This window comes from Macrotis lagotis, chromosome 7 (genome assembly GCF_037893015.1).
Source record: "Macrotis lagotis isolate mMagLag1 chromosome 7, bilby.v1.9.chrom.fasta, whole genome shotgun sequence".
NCBI classification, from domain to species: domain Eukaryota; kingdom Metazoa; phylum Chordata; class Mammalia; order Peramelemorphia; family Peramelidae; genus Macrotis; species Macrotis lagotis.
The window spans coordinates 111,091,480-111,111,852 of record NC_133664.1 but is presented as its reverse complement, the minus strand read 5'-3'; the positions used below and the strand labels follow the sequence as shown (position 1 = coordinate 111,111,852).

Genomic DNA, 20,373 nt, shown 5'->3' with positions numbered 1-20,373 from the left:
TTACTATATATATATATATAGATATAGATATATATAGATATAGATATATATATATATATATATATGTATGTTGAAAGACTAATCACAAAAAGAAAGTAACCACTTTGGAGCAGAAATATACATAGATACTACTTAAATAAGTCCAGTGAATCCAAATTCTCCTCATTATTGGAGAAAATATTTTAATGGTATAATATTCCATTATATTCATTTATCACAATTTGGCTAGCCATTCCCCAATGAATGGACATTCATTTTGTTTCCAGATTAAAAAATAATAATAATGCTACCATATCAAACTACTTGCTACTGACCAAGCAAAATGCAAAGGTCAGACAGGACAAAAGTCCCTGCCCTCACTGGACTTAAAAATCTAGCCTTGGGGGGAAGTCAAGACATATACAGATCAAAGTACAATATGAAATGTGTTAAGAATAAGACAGAGATGGGGCAGCTAGGTGGCATAGTGGATAAAGCACCAGCCCTGGAGTCAGGAGGACCTGGGTTCAAATCCGGTCTCAGACACTTAATAATTACCTATCTGTGTGGCCTTGGGCAAGTCACTTAACCCTGTTTGCCTTACAAAAACCTAAAAAACAAAAAGCAATTATTGGACACTTATGGTAGTCTCTATGAGGAAAAATATACTGATTAATAAGATATGATCCTTATTCTCACAGAACTTACAAGTCTTTAATAAATGCCCTTTCAGTGAGTAACTATAAGGTCCAGGAGAGGGAGGGATTATTTTTGCCTAGAAAAGCACAAACTCACTGGCTAATTTTCTTTCTTTAAAAAAAAATTATTTCTTTGTTTTTTTATCTCACCAGTACATCCCCATATGCTCCATTCTAATAGAATCCTATGTTACAACAATCACACAACAAGCATTTCTTAAATGCTTACTCACATGGTGAAATGAGGAATAATAATAAAAAAATTAGTAAACAAAGCAGCTAAACTTGACAAGAGTATGAGACATTCCACACTCAAAATCTATTTTATTTTCGTCATTGGGTATTATTTTATTAACTTTATCACAGTTACTGTGCATATTATTCCCTTGACCTGTTTTCTTCATTCTGTACCAAGTAATATAATTCTTCCTTTGATTCTATTTTCCCACATGATAATATTTTATAGTATAATAACATTCTATTACATCCATATATTCCAGTTTGGTTATTCATTCCTCTATGAATGGACATTAATTTTGTTTCCAGATTAAAAAATAATAATGCTACCACAAAAAATAAATTTACCAAAATTGATCAAAGAGCATGAAGTGTATTGTGACTTCTCACATGATATCTAACTATTTTCAAGAATTAGAAAATAAAGGAGCTCCCATCAATTTAGTAAATGGCACATGAATGCAATGCAGTACTATGTGTTGTGGGACACTTATCTGAACTGATCCAGAATGAAGTAAGCAGAACCAGAACAATTTAACTATATTATTACTATTGAATAAAAATCAGAAAAACAACTCTGATTAACACAATGTTCCAATCATGATTTCAGAGGACTTATGATGAAGAGTGGCAATCACTTCATGACAGAGGAAGATGCAAAATAAGAAGCACATTTCTGAATGTGACCAATGTGGACTTTTGTTTCGTTTATAACTATATTTACTTATGATTTTCTATTATTGTTGTTCAACCATTTCAGTTGTATCAGATTGTTAAATGACTTTGAAGTTTTCTTGGCAAAAATACTGGAATAGTTTGCCATTTCTTTCTCCAGCTCATTTTACAGATGAGGAAACTGAGGCAAACAGGGTTTAAGTGACTTGCCCAGGTTACACAGTTACTAAATGTCTGAGGCCATATTTGAACTCAGATCTTCCTGACTCCAGACTGCAGAACTATCTACTGCAACACTTAGCTGTCCATGCTCATGATATAAGAATTGTATATTTCTTTTTCCCTCCCCAAAGGACAAAAGGAGGTAGAAAGGAAGAAAGAAAATAAATAAATGCTTGATAATTGAAAAAGTAAAGTGAATATAAGCAACAGCTTTTTTTAATGTATAGACCAACTCTATATTTCTTGTATATATTATTGACTATCCAATACTATTTGTCTTTTATCACAATGGTCAAAATGAAGAGTGTGAAATGAAATGTCAAGAGTTGTGATAATTTTCATTTCTCTCTTATTAATGATTGGAAACATTTTCAATATATTTGTTAACAATTATTTCTTTTTTTTGAAAACTGCTAATAACTTTTGCCCTATTTATTGGGGAATGGTTCTTATTTTATCAATTCCATATATGTGTATATAAATATACATATACAATACATATATTTATATATACACAGACACACAAACAAATATATACTCATGATATCAGACTGTTATAGAGATATTTGGTATAAAATTATGTGTCCAAGTCAACAGTTTTGTTTATTTTGGTTCACTGATTTTGTTCATATGAAAGCTTTCTCAATTTTATACAATGAAAATTGTTTATTTTTGTCCTATCTTACTCTTATTTGGGTATGAATTCTTCCATTAGTCATAGTCTTAAAAATATTTACTTTTCTTTTTCTTTTTATTAAAATAACACAACTTCTTATACTTAGTCATTCTTCTACTCAGTATTTATTTTGACATATACTATAAATGAATATTGAACCTATTTTCTGCCAAACTTTGAGTTTTTTCCTTAATAGTTGTTTGAGTTTATTGAACACTAGGTCACTATGTTCAATGCTGATTACTTTTTAATGTGCCTCACAGCACATCCACAACATTATTTACTACTCAGGAGGTAGGATCCCTTTCCATATTATTCTTTCTGTACCTGTTCTTTGAATTTAAAAATGGGCTGGGGCTGACTCCAAGTGAGGGAGAACGTTTAATTCAAAACTTATTTGGAGACTGACCTCTTCTAAGAGCACCTCCTCCCATAGGTATTGAGCATACAGCATACACAATATTACCATGTGTGTTTGCCTGTGACTTGATGTACTGTTTATAAAGTCAATGGCATGTCTCTCCATCTAATATTGTCCTCATGGCAAAGAGGAGTTTTCTGAAATCACGTATTAATTCATTCTGAAGTCGTTATTAAGTATTAACTGAATGCTTGATACCATATCACATTCTTTGGTATGACCTATAAACAGAATCTTCAGTATCAAAAGCCATCTTTTTCTATACTACCTTGCCCCCTGCAGTAAAAAAGTGTGGCTTGTCTGAAAACACCCAGTCTCTGCAATTGGGTAGCTAGGGACTTTTATTTTCATAGGCTGTTGAAGTGCTAGACCACGGAGCTCTAAGACAAAAGAGACACTATCAGCAAAGAAACATTGTAGTCCCCTTATTTAACAAAAAGGAAAGGAAAACACAAAGAAAATGAATGATGAGTGATGAAAGATCATGTCTTTAGATTCAAAAGCAGAAATTAGTAATCACTCAACACAGTAGATATTTGATCAGGTTCTTCCTTTAGTTCATTTGTGCCAGGAGATTGAATTACCATGTCTGAGCTGATGACTCATCCTCATAAATTTTCTCTCAGTCTCTTTGTCTCTCCCTCCTCCTCCCTTTCTCTTCTCTCAATTCTTCTGTGCAATTTTACATACTGCTCCATTTGCAAGATATCTTGGACTAAAGAAATCAAACTAAATTTAGAGGTTCATCTTCCCTCCCAATAAGTGTTCTTCTCTCCCTAACTTCCCAATTAGTGTTGACAAAAGCCAGATTTGTTCTATACTAGAAGCTAGAAACCTGAGGAAACAATGAATCATTTCTATTCTTTTCTTGGCACACTATCAAATGTCAAATCTTGTTACATCACAAATTACATCACTTCCTATATCCACTCATTCCTTTCTATCCATGCTGATAAAGAGTCTCTACCAAGTTATCTTCTGGACTTCTCTTAACACTCCATCCCCTCAACACACTTTACCACCATTTGCCAAATTTCCCTTTTTTCCTTCCCAAAACATGCTAGTTTCCATTTGAAAACTCTAGTGATTTCCCATCATATGTATTTTAAAACTTGATTTCATCAGTGTAGATACTCCCTTTCCTGGACAAATGAAGGGTTCTTTTTTCTCCTTAATGGATTATCTCTGTGACTTTGAGTGACTGGAATAAATAACCAAAAATAGAGAAAGAAAAAAAATTTCATTACCCTGTGGTCAGTCTTCTGGCAATGAACCACTCTAAACTTAGGTAGTCTTTTCTATGAATGACAGGTATACAATTGATAATTGGCTCCATAGCAAAGCCTTTCCACTTTGGGGCTCCCAGAGTTCACTTTTCAGGAGAAAAGCCCTTGAGAATCCTTAATTAGACACCAGTGGACAAATGGACAGTAGAAAGAATGCTGAACTTATGGTATCTAAATTCAAATCTTGACTGCAACCTGCTACTTGTGTGACTTTCAGCAAGTCATTTAATCTCTTTGAACCTCAGTTTCCTCATCTGTAAAATGGAGGAGCTGGACTAACTGACTTCTAAATTCCTTCTAGCTCTAAATTCATTAGCCTATGATCTTCTATAATATTTTACTGTCTTTGCTCCATATTAAAGGCAAACCCCTATACCAAATGAACAGCTAAGTAGCACAATGGATAGATCACTGGTTCAGACAAAAGGAAAAACTGGGTTCAATCCAGCTTCAGAAACTTAATAGATATGTAACCACAGACGTGTCACTTAATCTCCGATCTGCTTCAGTTCCCTTAACTGTAAAATGGAGATAAATCATCACATCTACTTCTCACAGGGTTTTTGTGAGGCTCAAATGAGATATTATTTACAAAGTACTTAGCACAGTGCCTAGCACATTATTGTTCAGTTCAGGTGCATCATCAGTCCTTTAGTTCTGTCTGACTCTGCAGGATGTTTTCTTGGCAAAGATGCTGGAGTAGTTTGCCATTTCCTTCCCCAAGGAATTAAGGCAAACAGAGTTAGAGTTAAGTGAATTGCCCAGAGTGACACAGTTACTATGTATGTGAGGTTGGATTTGAACTCAGGTCTTTCTGACTCCAAGTCCAGCATTCTATCCACTGTGTCACCTAGCTGGCATATTGTAGTCACGTTATAAAGTGCTTGTTTACCATCCACCCCATTCACCTCACCCCAATCAGTTTTGCTTATCTCAGGATCACATTCTAATTGTTCTATTCCTGCTTTTGAAAACTAGATTATATGATTTCTTTCTTATCACACTCAATTTGGATCAATGTATACCATGGAAACAATGTAAAGACTGGCAAATTGCCTTCTGTGGGGGGTGGGGGGAGGGAAGCAAGATTAGGGGAAAAATTGTAAAACTCAAAATAAATAAAAACTTAAAAAAAAAGAAAACTAGATCATGATTTAAAATGTGTCCCTCCCATTTCACCCTGTCAAGTTGTCCCTATCTCTTCTAACAGCTCTCAAAAACTACACCTTCACCTGGATATCCTTCTGGATTAATCCAAAGAATGATGACTCTAGTTTGTAATTATGTATATTAATCAACTTATCCTCTCTAGACAAGTAATACTAATGCAGACTCCCCCAGCTTTCCACCAAAAATCATACACAGGTTGCTAACATTAAATAACTTTTATTGCTTTAAAACAATTATCTGGAAAAAATATATAAAATGAGATAATATTTATAAAGCTAGCATAGTGTCTACATATAGAAGTCACTTAATAAAAGCTTATTCCATCCCTCTGAAGGCTGAAATCACTGCAGTGTATAATGATAGATACTTCAAAGCAACAAGATATCACTGTAAATTTATAGGGAATGAAGGGAATTGATATTGCTATGGGGTCATAAGGAAAAGGAGTATGGAATTAGATTTTGGAATCTATACTCAAGTGAAGCCCTGGATTCAAATCCTAACTCTTAGACTTACTAGTTGTAAAAGCACCAGCGTGAAAGTGATTTAATGTCCCTGTGATTCATGCAACTTTCAAAGATTCTAAGTCATAGATAGGTGGCAATCTAAATCAGAAGAAAGGAATGCAAATTCCTTAAAGGTAGAGACTTTTATTTTTGATATCATATTCATCATGTACATATATATTATATTCATCATGCCCATATATCATGCACATTTTAATATTACATTCACAACATACATACGATACACCCATAGAGTTGGACAGACATAAGTGTGTTTCTCCAACTATACATCTCTGAATACATCTGTATATACACATATTTATATGTCTGTATACACATAGAGAGGCACAGACCACTGGATGGAAATGTGAATAGTGCTAGACCTTCAGCCAGAAAGATCTGAGTTCAAATCAGGACTCAGATACTTAATTAACTGCGTGACTCTAGGCAAGTTTCTTAAACTCTATCAGCTAACTCAATAAAATAATAGCACCTACTTTCCACCATCATTGTTAGGTTAAAATGAGATATTTGTAAAGTGTTTGAAAACTTAAAAGTACTATTTAATAATAGTTATTATTATTATTATTATTATTATTATTATATCCAATATCTATTATAGAACCTGGTATACAAGAAGCACTTCATAAATGCTTGTGGATTTATATGGCACTAATCACCATATACCAGATAATACATAATGTATATTAAAGAGGGGGAAGATTGAGTGCTATGTGAGATCTAAGGGGAGAAGGATAAATTAAGCATGAGTATCAGGAAGCATTGAAAAAAATCAAGTTGTATCAATGAGTCTGAGTACCACAGAACACTAACTGAAAAGAAAGTCTGATTCTAACTAAAATACAGTAACTCAAAAGTCTTTGTACAGTGTGAAGCTTATATAAGATAGAGATGGTTGCACAGCAAAATCTACAACTTGCTGAGGAACCAGAATCTGCTGGCCTCATTTTCTGATACAAAGCAAAAAGAAAGTTCAGAATATTCATAGAAACCTACAACATCTTGGCCAAGAACTTTGTTGGGTTTTCTAGATCCTCCTTATTTAAAAAAAAAGGCTTGCCTAGAAACTAGCTGGTTGCCATGGATACTTTGACATTGGTCTATGCAAGATGTGGTTAATTTCTTTCTTACAGTCTCCTAGTGGTTTTGGGGTGGGTCAATCATTCCAAGGTTGGCTCCCATGGTTTCTTGGCCACATCAAATTCTGGTTTCATGTCTTAGAAGAATCTGTGGATTCATTTCATCCCTAAATTTAGAAGAGTCTAGTTTCTATGACAGTTGGGAGTTTTTTTTAACTTTTTTTGCTTTTTTTGGTAAATCAAATTTCATAGATTCATAAAGGGTAAAGTCCCTTTAAGTCCTTCTTTGATGGACAGTCCTTGTACTCAGGCTATTTGCAATATTTCTTCAGGGTTAGGGTGAAATTCTAGGATAATCACTATCTGAACATTAAGGAAATTGAATCTTAAGACCAAGGTTTAAGCTAAAACTCAGTTTTCCCATTTATAAAAATGGGAATAATAACATCAGTCTTACCTATCTTATAGGACAATTCTGAGGACAAAATGTAGTAATAAACAAGTTATTTCCAAGCTTTACTAGCTTAAAACTGCACTAAGACTGTTGGGACATCCTGTATGCTAATGTTCTGTAAACTCTAGAGCTTCATATGCCTGGTCATCAACACAGTTGACATTTCTAAAGCTTTGTAAGGATTAAAAAGCACTTTATAGACATCATCTCCTTTGAGTTTTAAATAATATTATGAAGTAGAACACTAGAACATACAAACTATTTCACTTTTGTCTTTGTAAACTGATCATCAAATATGATACCTTTAACATTACATATTGGTGGGCTTCTTGAACTGAATGAAGGCAACTACTAGAGGTAAAATTACAAATGAGGAAAGTGAGGCCTGAGAAATTCAGTGACTTGCTCATAGTCACATAGTTGGAAAATGTCAAAGGCAGGATTTGAACCTAGTTCTCTGCTGCCCAATTTTTCAAAACCCCAAACTATTACTATTATCCCTATATTTTCCCCCTACAACAAGATTTATTGATGCTTTATCAAGAAAGACTTTTTTCAATCAGATAATTTTTAAAATTTTAAATCATTTAAAGACAAGAATATCATATAATAGAGATAAATGATATATAACCATATAATATAGCTAAGTATAATTTAGAAATGGAGAGAAATTTAGAGGTCATCTAAACCAAACCATTTATTTTGCAAACTGAGGTCCAGAATGGAAAAATAAGCTACCCAAGTTGTTATTCTGTAACTCATAATTATTAACTGTACAAAGCTGAATAAAAATTTTAAAAAATGAATTAAACTTCAAACAAATTGACATATAGGCATAAATGCTTATTGATTTCAAACATCCAATGATGCATTGTCACATCATTGAACTGCAATTGACTACTGATTTGTGTCTTCTACCTACTGAAAGGACCTGGCCTGAAATGAAGCCTGAGGTAAGGAGGGTAGGGAATGGAGAAGAAATGGTTCCTAAAGAGCAAGCTTAGGAGAATGTATGTCTAATCTTATTGGGACCTATAGTCCTCATTCCTTCAAGTCCACTATCCTCAAGACAATATATACGATTCACCAGCAGGTGTATGTTGGACATATTATCTGATATATTTCCAATGTTTGTCAATACATACACTAGTTCATTCTGATTGGAAAAAAAAAAGACTTGATGATTATTATTCTAATGCTGACAATGTTGGTCTTCCCCAAATGGAGAAGTCACCACCTGCATTACAGGCTTTTCACATTAAGATTGAAAAATTTCTTTGTGGGTCTGATTAGGATATTATAGAAAGAAAAAGAAATGGTCTGAATACAAGGAAAACATTATAAATCCAAACAAAAAGCAGTAAATTCTTAAGTGCACAGTACTCATTTCTTCCAACAAAGTTCAAGTCCAGATACACTATTCAGTGTAGAGGAGGTGGTAAAGAACTATTATATCGGAGGGCCGCTAGGTGGCATAGTAGATAAAGCACCGGCCCTGGAGTACCTGGGTTCAAATCCGGTCTCAGACACTTAATCATTACCTAGCAGTGTGGCCTTGGGCAAGCCATTTAACCCTGTTTGCCTTGCAAAAAACAAAAAAAAAACCCCTATTATATCAAAAGCCTGCTTTCTGGTTCCAGATATAAGAGGAGAGAAAGAAAAGGCATTTTCACTAACTTTATAAGGAAGTAAATTAGGGCATCAAGATGTGATAGGACTTGCTCCCTTTCAAATAATTACATATATATATACATACCACACACACACAAAATTAATAGTTCAGGTTTGAGTTCAACAAGGAATCTCTAGCCTTCTGGGCAGACTTTCTCCATTATTATTTACACTAATTTATTTAATACATTCTCAGCTCCTCTTTCTTTCTTTCTTTCTTCCTTCCTTCCTTCCTTTCTTTCTTCTTTTCTTTTATTTTCTTTTGTGGTAATCAGGATTAAGTAACTTGCTCTGGGTCACACAGTTAGTAAGTATCTGAAGCTAGGTTTAAACTCCTGAGTTCAGATTAGAACTCAAAAAAAGGGACCTCCAGCCTCCTGGGAAGACTTTCTCCCTCATTCTATTATGCTATCTAAATTACTTAACACATTTTTAGCTATTCTGTCTTCTTTTGGGGGGAGGGGAAGAAATTAGGGCTAAGTGGCTTGCCCAGGATCACACAATATTAGTATCTAAAGGGGTGGCTAGGTGGCGCAGTGGATAAAGCACCAGCCCTGGAGTCAGGAGTACCTGGGTTCAAATCTGATCTCAGACACTTAATAATTGCCTAGCTGTGTGGCCTTGGGCAAGCCACTTAACCCCATTTGCCTTGCAAAAATCTAAAAAATATATATATTAGTATCTAAAGCTAGATTTGATAGGTCCTCCTGACTCTAGGGATTTGGTGCTCTATTCATTGTACTATCTGGCTGTCCCTCAACTCTTCTCTTTTATGTCTTATTTTCTTGATTCCTATAAGTAGGCATGCTTATATAGATATAAAAAGCAGATTTCTATTCTAGAAACATAGAGTTTGGGATTCTAGGGAGCAGAGAGGTATAAAAAATGGCAATAACAACAAGTCAAAATTAATAATGTTTTTAAGATCTATCGAGTGCTTGTGTTCAAAATAAACCCATGAAGTACTTGGTGTAAATATTATTACAATGCCCATCAGTTTCCACCAATGTCAGATTCAGGATCTGCCTCTGAGTCTCGTCCTCTTTCTACTATTCTATACTGTCTTTTGAGATCTGGAGTTGATCTGGAGTTGATTATATAAATATTTGACATGTTGTACCTGTTTTCTATAAATAATAAACAAAATCTGTTGCACCCTAGGACTCCTCCATAAGAATCCTAAGTAGAGAAGGTCAACCACTTGGAACAATAGAACTGCATGTGCTTTTTGGACTGATGATGTGAGGTGCTTCCCTAATAAGAGAACTGGCTGAATCCTGATACAATTAAAGAAACACACATACACACACACTCACACACACAGTTACTGGAATAGATTGATTGATTGCATAAATTCAGCTAAATTTCCTTGAGTAATTTCATATAAATTTAGACTTAGCAGACCTAAACCATACAATAGATCCAGTGAAAAAGGAAATAAGAACTCCAAAGCTTTAGAGTTTTGTTTCACGGAACCTGAATCCCAGACAACAGCCTAAATCCCAGTAAAATATAAACACCTTGGGGATTGGAACAATGTCCTTTTCTTCTCCTTTTACTCCAATTACTTAACAGAGTATCTTGCAAAAAAGGAAGTTAATAAATATGTGTTGAATTAAATCATTAACTTTCCTAGAAGTTACCTATGCCAAATAAAATATAAGAAGGAAGGAAACAAGCATGTATTAAATCATATGTGCCAGGTATTGTGCTAAGCACTTTATAGAAATTATATTATTTGATTCCCACAACAACATATTGTCTGATATACTTCAAATATTTGTCAATATGTAGCTATTATTATCCTCATTTTACAGAAGAGTAAAACATGGCAAAAAAGTTAACAACTTATCCAAGTTCACACAGCTAGTGTCAAAAAGCAGGATTTGAACCTAGGCCTTAGTGACCCTTGGTTCATTGCTTATTTCACTTTGCCACTGAGATACTTCCTATTATAACACTAATCCCACCCTCATCCATTTAGTTCCTCAATATTTTTATTGAGATCAGCAGTTATTCATTCATGTCCAATATTATATTAAGGCATATGGGGGGGGGGATTGGAAGATAAGCTTCCTCTCCTCAAGAGTTTAACAATCCAATAGAAAAGGCAAGATTTTTATGTATGAGTGTGTTTTTATATTCATATTAATGCAGTGTAGAAATTTATAAATAAATCCTTAATATAGGAATTTCCCCATATGGCAGATCAGAATTTGTCCAGAAAATTTGAATGACCTACCCCGAGTCATGTAACAAGTCAGTGCCAAAAGTAAAATTTAAACCAAGATCTTCTCAACTATAGCCTAAGAGAGGCAATATCAGTAAAATAGAAAGAGCATTGGAATTGGAATTAGAGGACTCAAATCCTGTCTCTGAAATAGCCTGTGTAAATTCATCCAAGTTCCCTAAGTCCTCTGGAACTCATTTTCCCAGCTTTAAAAATTAGAAGATTGGACAGGATGGTCTCTGAGGTTACTTCCAGTTCTAGTTCCTAAAACTCATCACATTAAGCAATACTCACTGATTGAATGGATGAAATCCAACCTATGAGACTGTATTAAATAAATTAGACAGTGAAATTAGATAGATCTCTGTGCTAGGTGCTTGGGATACAAGTACATATGTTAGGGAGTCCCTTCCCTAACAACAAATATTCTACCAGAGAACCACAACACATGACCAGAGAAGTCAATAAAGAAGATAAGTCAAATAAATACAAAGAGATTTGGGGGACAAGAAGAATGCAATAACAGCTAGAGGAATCAGGAAAGCCCTTTTGGATTTTTTTTCTTTATTGTATATATTTATAAGCAAATATATGCATATCACTATCGATATCTGAATCTATGATTTCATCACTGTGGGAGCTGTGTAGAAATTCTTCCACTGATGCAAATAGTCAACTTGTCTGTAACTCATAGTCAGAGAATTGCTTGGGGTACTGAAAGTTTAAGACTGACAGAGTCATACACCTAGGGAGGACAAGAGGCAGGACTCTATACACGATGTCATCTTGCATCTTGTCTATATATGTATATGTTAAAAAAAATACATCAAAAAACAAAACACAAGCAAAAACCATGTATGATCAAGTGCAATGAATCATATCTATCCCTTCTACTTTCTATTCTAATTGCTGTCTCCCAAATTCATGCCTTTAATATCTTTCACCTAGAATTACTAGTGTTCTTTTAATTCATCTACGAGTCTCCAGTGTCTCATATCTCCAAACCTCCATATTACTCTTGGAATAAACAGCCTACATCATAGTTTCAGATCAGAGCTGCTCTACCACCTTCAATGTTTTCCTATTGTTTTCAGAATAAAATTTACACCCTTAAGTCTCCCTTAGGAGATTAGGAATTTGTGTCTACAAATTTCCCAACAAATGATCAAAGAATTTTGAGTGAGGAGGAATTTTCTGATCACCCAAGAGATCATTCAAGAGACTACTGTCACATTGAATAAAACAGTGGACATGAAGTTAGGGAGACCTACATTTGAAATCTGATCACAGACACATACTATTGGTCTTCATATGTTAATTGGGGATAATAATAGTTATACTATTTATCTGACAGGGTCATTGTAAAGAAAAGTACTCAGTGAGCTTGAAAGTATTCTATTTGAGTTATTATCATTAAATCCAACCACATCTTTTTTTCTTAACACATGAGAAAACTAGGTCCTAGAATGAAACAATTTGCTCAAAGACACACAATTATTAAGTGGCATAACCAGGATTTGAGGCCTTCACTATACCACATTTCTCCTCCCCAAGAAGTTATCCATCTTTCACATCTTTCTCTAATAAAGAGAAACTAAGCATGATTACATTTTTGGACAATGTCTGGTTGTTAGGAAGTTTTTTCTTCCAACAATCATGATGCTAGGAAGAACAGTTGGAGTGTGCCAGGAACAGAAGAGAACAAAATACCTAAGCAGTTGTTGAGATAAGACAAATGTAGAAAGGAAGTTAAGAAAAAGAGTTGAAAAGGCAATGTTTCAACCTGAGGAAATCAGTTAGGGTTTCATATCCCTGGATTGCCAGGAAATTTAACTGGTAGCCAGAATCAGTCAGGTATGTGCTAGAATGCTGTCCTATCTATGTAGGGGACCAATTCAACAATAAGGGCAGACTATGTACAAAATATTGGGGGTACAAAATGAGATGCTCCAAAATACAGTGCTTATGGCTCTTCAAAAAAGATGACTATATCCATTAGACTCCTGTAATGATAAATTTAGACCCTGTCCTAGGAGTTCAAAGCATAAAAACCCCAAGACCTAACAAGGGTCCCTTTTCCCAAACCTTTACATAAATTATCCAGGAGGATCAGTTAAATAAAGATTTTTGGAAGATTCCTAGAAATTCAACAGACTACTGAATGAGGGTCATTTCCCTTGCTTTTTATCCTCTAGAGTTAGCACTAGTGATTATTGCAATGAATACTCTCTTTCAAATACTTTAGGAGTCCTTTTTTTCAAGTCCTTTAGGAGTTATCATTCCTCCTATTCCCAGATCTTTTGTCCTTAAAGGGAGTGAAGTGAGGCTGGGCACCAGGGTGGGGTCAGGCAGAGGAAGATCCTGCCTTATGGTTCTTATGCCACAATCCTGGGATTCCTCCAGACTATTAATGAGAAAATTGTTGAGGAGGAGAGGGATTCAGGCTAACTTTAGTTCTCCCCATTTGAGAGATCTAGCACCATAGGGACTTCTAGATTCATGCTTGTATATCTATGGGATAATCTAGCTCTGACATTTTTATACACAATGGGTGTTGTATGGAAACAAGACATGGTCCCTGCTCTCAAAAAGTTCCCAAAAGAAAAAAACTTGCAGTCAATGAGAAAGTCTGACTCAACACTACTATTCCCCAAGCCTACCATACTCTAGGTATTTCCATTCAAACCAGTTTTCTTCTGTTTTTCTCTTACCTTCATTGAAGGTATCCTCAGTAGCAATATGGGTGAGTGGGGACTGAGGTCGGGAGTCCTCACATAAAGAGTAGCTGTGCTCTGCCTGGATGAGAGGAGCAGGAGAGGCTGGAGATGGCTCCACCTCCATCATCTCATTCTTCTCTGACAGAAAAGGGTCATTCAAAAGCTGGCCCAGGACATTCTGGGAAAACTCATCCAGAAGCTCTGTGAAATGCTGCAAAACACAAGGCAGTAATACTCAGTTTATGATAAATTGATGATTTTATGCAGAAGCACAGTTAGAGTGGGTCAGTGGGACTTTGCTCCAAGTCACTCATAGAAAAAGATATATAATTCTTCACTGCCACAGTCCTCCAATCCACGAGACCAGATATTACCCTTAAGTGTCCAGCTGCCATAATACCCTTCTCCTGGGACTTCACTTCTTGACACCAAATTGTCCCTTCTATCTTTTTTGGAGAATCAGGGGTCAAAGGCACAGACTGGGGAATTGCTTGTTCCCTTTCCAATTGGGAAAGATTGTTTTTCTTTGCCCTGAGTGCTGCAGCTAGTCCTGGGAGCCCATGTTACATCTTTTCGAAAGAGATATTCAGAGTTAGTGGATTGCCATTGAGATTTCCTAAACCCCAAGTGAGATTTCCTCATCCAGTTCATTCTAACTTCCTCTTCTGACAGCCTTTCCAAAAATGATTATCTCAGACTTTCTGACCAGTGAAGCCATCCTGGGATCTTTCTTCCAAATCACAGAAATCTCAGGCTTTTCCCCTTGAAGGGTCTTATGTTCCAAAATCTGAGCTCTCTCTCCTCAGCTGAATTTTCCCCAGACCCTAAAATTCCTAATCACAGCTTTGATCTGCTATTTACAACCTGGCACCTAAGAAGAAAACAACTCCTTGAAAATTACAATTGGTCAACAAAAGCTAATGACTCCATGAAATATTAAGAAATGCTCAAATTCAAAAGAAGAAAATGTGAACTATCTCATAGAAAAACCTGAACTGGAAAACAGATTGAAGAGAGATAATTAAAAAATTATAATCCAACCCTAACCCTAATTGTGTTTTTTTTTACAAAATAGCTCATTGTAATTGTAAAAAGCTAGAAATAACCTAAATATCCAAAAATAAGGGCAATAGCTAAATAAACTATTGTACATTAATGTAATGAAGTCCTATAATGTCATTAAGACCAACAATAAAGGTAAATCTGGAAAGGCTTTTATGAAATAATTCAAAGTGGCAAAAATAGAGCCAAAAGAGTATTCATAATGACTTATAAGAGGAATGAGAATAATTAAATCAAGTTTCCTGAGTGTAAGATACTTAAAGGGAGTAATAGAAAAGTAGTTACTTTACACTTTATTTGTCCTTGGCAATTAAACAATCAGTAATTACTTGTTCAGTGGGATTGGCTGAGCTGATGTTTAGGGTTGTTTTAAATTTTTAAAATAATTTCAATTAAAAATTAATAAGGACATAGAAAACTGTCTTTCCTACACTGACCACCCACCAAACACTCAATGAAAAATAAACACTAGTTTCTTCCCTCTTCTCAGAATTCTCTGAATCCTTGTTCACAATTAGGGACAATCTGATGTTATGGATAAAATGTTGGTCTGAGACTCAAAAAGCTCTGGGTTCAAATTCTAACCCTAACTACATCTTCCTTATGTGATTTGAATTATCCTTTCTAGACCTCAGGTTCCTCTGTTTTAAGATAGATGGGAATCAGACTAGATGATGTCTAAAGTCCCTTCATAAAATAATCTTCCGATAAGCCTCCAATCTTATTCCATACAGCACATGAATATTTGAATGAGAGGTTCTGCAATGCTCCAAAAAATCTAACAGTACCATGATAATGATGTTCTCAGAGAGCATCTCCTTAAATACTGCAAATTTCTCCTCTTTGCAACATGAAAATACCCTCAACCACTCTTTAATTCTGACCCTCAAGTCTTTTTTTTTTCCTCATGCTAACAGAAACATCTTCCACAGGTCCCCAAGTCTGTTAAAGTCCATTAAAAAAGTTCATTGGAGCAAACATGGAATTTTGAAGTTTTTGTCACATCATCCCTGGGACTGCAAAAGGCTTTATAATATAGAAAACTGGATTGAGGGATCTGGGTTTCCTTTCCATTGTCAACCATTAGCTATCCATAAGTCAATGATAAGCAAATCACTCCAACTCTATCAAGTTTCCTGTTTCATCATCTGTCAAGGGTTAGGCTTGATGACTCCTAAGATTCTATAATTCTATAATTCTAGGGATGTCACATAAAAGACTTGGAACCACCCATCTGTATATGTAGGGAAAGCTATTCTATAAGTAATTCCTTTTCAAAGACACTTAAAAGTGGGGGGGAAATCCTACTTCCTGTGAATCCAGGACACCAAAGTCATCTTCAGTCAACTTAAGGTGCCTTTAGCTTGTTCCCTTGTTGGGTTCCCTCTGATTCTAATAATTATTATGAAAAAGTATTAGATAAACGATCATCAAATAATTTATAATGAAAGGAGATGCCTACCCTCAGAGGTACTGAGATGATTTTATTCCCAACTCACAGAACTGAGTGCTCTTTTAAAAGAATTCAATTAAAAAGTAAAAAGGACACAGAAAACTGTCTTCCCTGTACTGATCACCAGACACTCAATGAAAAATAAGCACTAGTTTCTTCCATCTTCTTAGAATTCTCTGAATCCCTGAAACAATTAGGGACCATCGGGTGTTATAGATAAAATGTTGGTCTTAGAGTCAGAAAGTTCTGGGTTCAAATCTTATCCCTAACTACTTCTTGGTTCAATAAGACTAATGTCAGAAGCTCTAAAGACCATAATCAGCTGAGACTGGTGCACTGGAAGGGACATCAGATAAGATTTATTCCAGACTATATCTCAACAAGATTCACTTTCTATGTCACCTCTACTTGAAAGCCTCCAGTGAAGGGAAATCTGACATCTAGCAAGGCAATCCTTCTATGGTCCTATAGTCTTTCTCATAGAATTCTTATCTAGTCATATCCCTCTCCACTCCCTATTTGTGGAATTAATTGTTAACATTTGGAGAAGTTATATTTATCTATATTAAACTTCCTTTTATTTATTTTGGTGAATAAGTATATCTAGTTGAAATTTTTAAAGTGATCACTTTGAACTCATTTCTAAAATACACAAAGAATTGAGTCAAATTTAAAAAAAAAAAGCCATTCCCCAATTGACAAGTAGTCAAAGGATATGCAAAGGCAATTTATAGATGAGGAGATCAAAGCAATCCATAGTCATATGAAAAATTGCTCTAAATCATTACTTAGAGAGATGCAAATTAAAACTTCTCTGAGGTATGACCTCACACCTCTCAGATTGGCCAATATGACCAGAAAGGACAATGATCATTGCTGGAAGGTTGTGGGAAACCTAAGACATTGTTAGTGGAGCTGTGAACTCATCCAACCTTTCTGAAAAGCAATTTGTTGCCCCAAAGGGCAACAAAAATGTGCATACCCTTTGATCCAGCAATACCACTACTGGGTCTATACACTGAAGAGATGATGAAAAAGGGTAAAAACATCACTTGTACAAAAATATTCCTAGCAGCCCTGTTTGTGGTGGCAAAGAACTGGAAATCAAGTAAATGTCCTTCAACTGGGGAATGGCTTTAGCAAACTGTGGTATGTGTATGTCGTGGAATACTATATTGTTCTATTAGAAACCAGGAGGGATGGGAATTCAGAGAAGCCTGGAGGGATTTGCATGAACTGATGCTGAGTGAAATGAACAGAAGCAGAAAAACACTGTACACCCTAACAGCAACATGAGAGTGGATGATCAACTTTAACGGATTTGCTCATTCCATCAGTGCAACAATCAAGGACAATTTGGGGCTGTCTGTAATGGAGAACACCATCTGTATCCAGAGAAAGAACTGTGGAGTTTGAACAAAGACCAAGGTCTATTACCTTTAATTTAGGGAAAAAACAGATATCTTATTGTCTGATCTTGCTATCTTTCATACTTTATGTTTCTTCCTTAAGGATATGATTTCTCTCTCATCACATTCAATTTGGATCAATGTATACCATGGAAACAATGTAAAGATTGGCAAATTTCCTTCTGTGGGGGGTGGGGGGGAAGGAAGTAAGATTAGGGAAAAAATTTTAAACTCATACATAAAATCTTTATAATTCAAAAAAAATAAAATGATCATTTTGAAATCTAGATGTGTGAGCTATTCCTCCTAAATTCCTATCATTTGAAAATCTGACAAATATGGCTTGAACAAAATAATTGATTTAAAAAAAAAGCTGAAAAGCATAGAGCCAGTAAAAGCAGAGAACCCTAAGCAACTCCATCAGAGACCTTTTTCCTTTAAAACAATTACTCTGACTCCAACCATGAAATCAGTTTTGAATTCACCTATCATCTAGCCTATATTTATCTTGTCCACAAGGATACTAAGAGAAATTTTATCAAATGCTTTGCTGAAATTGAATTATGTTTTATATACAATAGTCCCTCTATTCTAGTTATAGTTACCCTGGCAAAGAAATACATTTGATCTGGCATGATTTTTGTTGTTCAATGTTTCTCTTTCTACATGCTCATGAACCATCACCCTTTTCACTCAGCTATACTGTTTGCCCTTCCCCCATTTAAAAAAATCATAACATTTGCACTCTTCTAACTCTATGACATTCTTCCCATTCTCCAAGACATTTCAAATCACCAATCACAATTCCAAAATCATGCCTGCCCATTTTTTTAGTATCATAGATTGTAGTTTGTGGTGAACTAGTGATTTGAACTCATTAAAAGCAATTAAATATTGCCTAATTGCCTCATAGATAGTAGGTTTCCACACCCTGCAGCCATCTTCCCAATCCAAAGGTCATTTTTCTTGGAAAAGGAAACAAAAAAAAGTCAAATAGCTCATTCTCACCAGTCAATTATCCTTGTCCAATTCATCCTAAATGACAGTCCTAATCCTTTGGTCTTTTCCACTTGTTTTTAAAAGGTGGGGTTTTTTGGCTTTTGTTTGTCACCAGTCTCAGCTGATTATGGTCTTTTAGAGCTTCTGATTTTAGTCTTTTTAGACCAAATATAATACTCTTCTTAAATCAACCTTTCATTACCTTAGAGTCTCCCTTTTTCATCATCTGGAGAAATTTATGCTTATATCTTCAGAACTTCATCTTGGGAGCTTCTCAACACTCTGGATTTGACCTCTACAGAATATTAGGTCATTAAATTGTACCTAACCTTTGTCTGAATGCTTTCAAATCCACTCCCCCGAAAACTAGGTTAAACTTGAGATTCTACCTGTTTGCCTTCACCTTCTATGCTCTGTTTTCTATAATAGCTGGCCACTTGCCCATAATTTAGCATCATACCATTTCAGCATGTTGTAAGAATCAAGTTCAGAATAGCGAGTCCTCTTATCAATTCTTCCACATTTCAAAAGGTAGGCATTATGATACATGAGGAGGCTTGCTGGGCTTTAGGGGGATATATTTTGCTTGAACATTTAATTTATTCATCCCTAAAAAGCTACTAGATTTATTGAATTTTGAGTCCTGCCTGAAATTGCCTTGGCAATGCCACACCAATATAGTTGGAAGCTACCCTCCCTACTTTATGCCAATCATGGCTTTCATTCTATTAAGACTCAGAGTCGGGGGGGGGGGGGGGGCTAGGTGGTGCAGTGGATGGAGCACGGTCCCTGGAGTCAGGAGTACCCAAGTTCAAATCTGGCCTTAGACATTTGATAATTACCTAGCTTTGTGGCCTTGGGCAAGCCACTTAACCCCATTAGCCTTGCAAAAACCTAAAAAAAAAAAAAAAAAGACTCAGAGTCCTTTAATGTCAAACTTGAATTGCTACATTATGATATCTAGTTATACTACTTTTGAGCCATACTTTATACATTTGTTCACAAATATCTGATTTATTCTCGGCTTTTATTGGGCATTGTCTCTGACAACTTTCTGGTCCTCTTTTACTGTCCTTCTAGAATGGATGATCTCTAAAGTGGGGACTTTAGAGTTCTAAATCTACTAACTGTGATTTGCTAAATTATGTTTCCAAGAAGCCTACAATATGGCCTGAACAGACACTTTTCAAAATAGTTATAAATAATTTCAATGGAAGGTTCTGCAATATTCCAACAATCTTTCAGCACCATGGCAATGACGTCCTCAGAGATTTTTCATCTCATATCTTTGACATTCCAAGCTTTCAGAAAATCCCCTCATCCACTTCATAATTTTAAGACTCAGATCTTTTTCTCCCTCCAGGCTACCTGAAAACATCCTCTACAATGCCTCAAAGAACAAGTGTGC

General features: G+C 35.3%; 1 protein-coding gene across 1 annotated transcript in view; it reads right to left on the bottom strand.

Moving 5' to 3' along the window:
* Positions 1-20,373, bottom strand: part of CREB3L2 (cAMP responsive element binding protein 3 like 2) — a 171,284-nt gene that overhangs the window by 59,440 nt on the left and 91,471 nt on the right. The window contains exon 2 of the mRNA XM_074193596.1: positions 14,037-14,253. Within this exon, the coding sequence (XP_074049697.1) occupies positions 14,037-14,253 (217 nt within the window). The remainder of the gene's footprint in view (positions 1-14,036; positions 14,254-20,373) is intronic.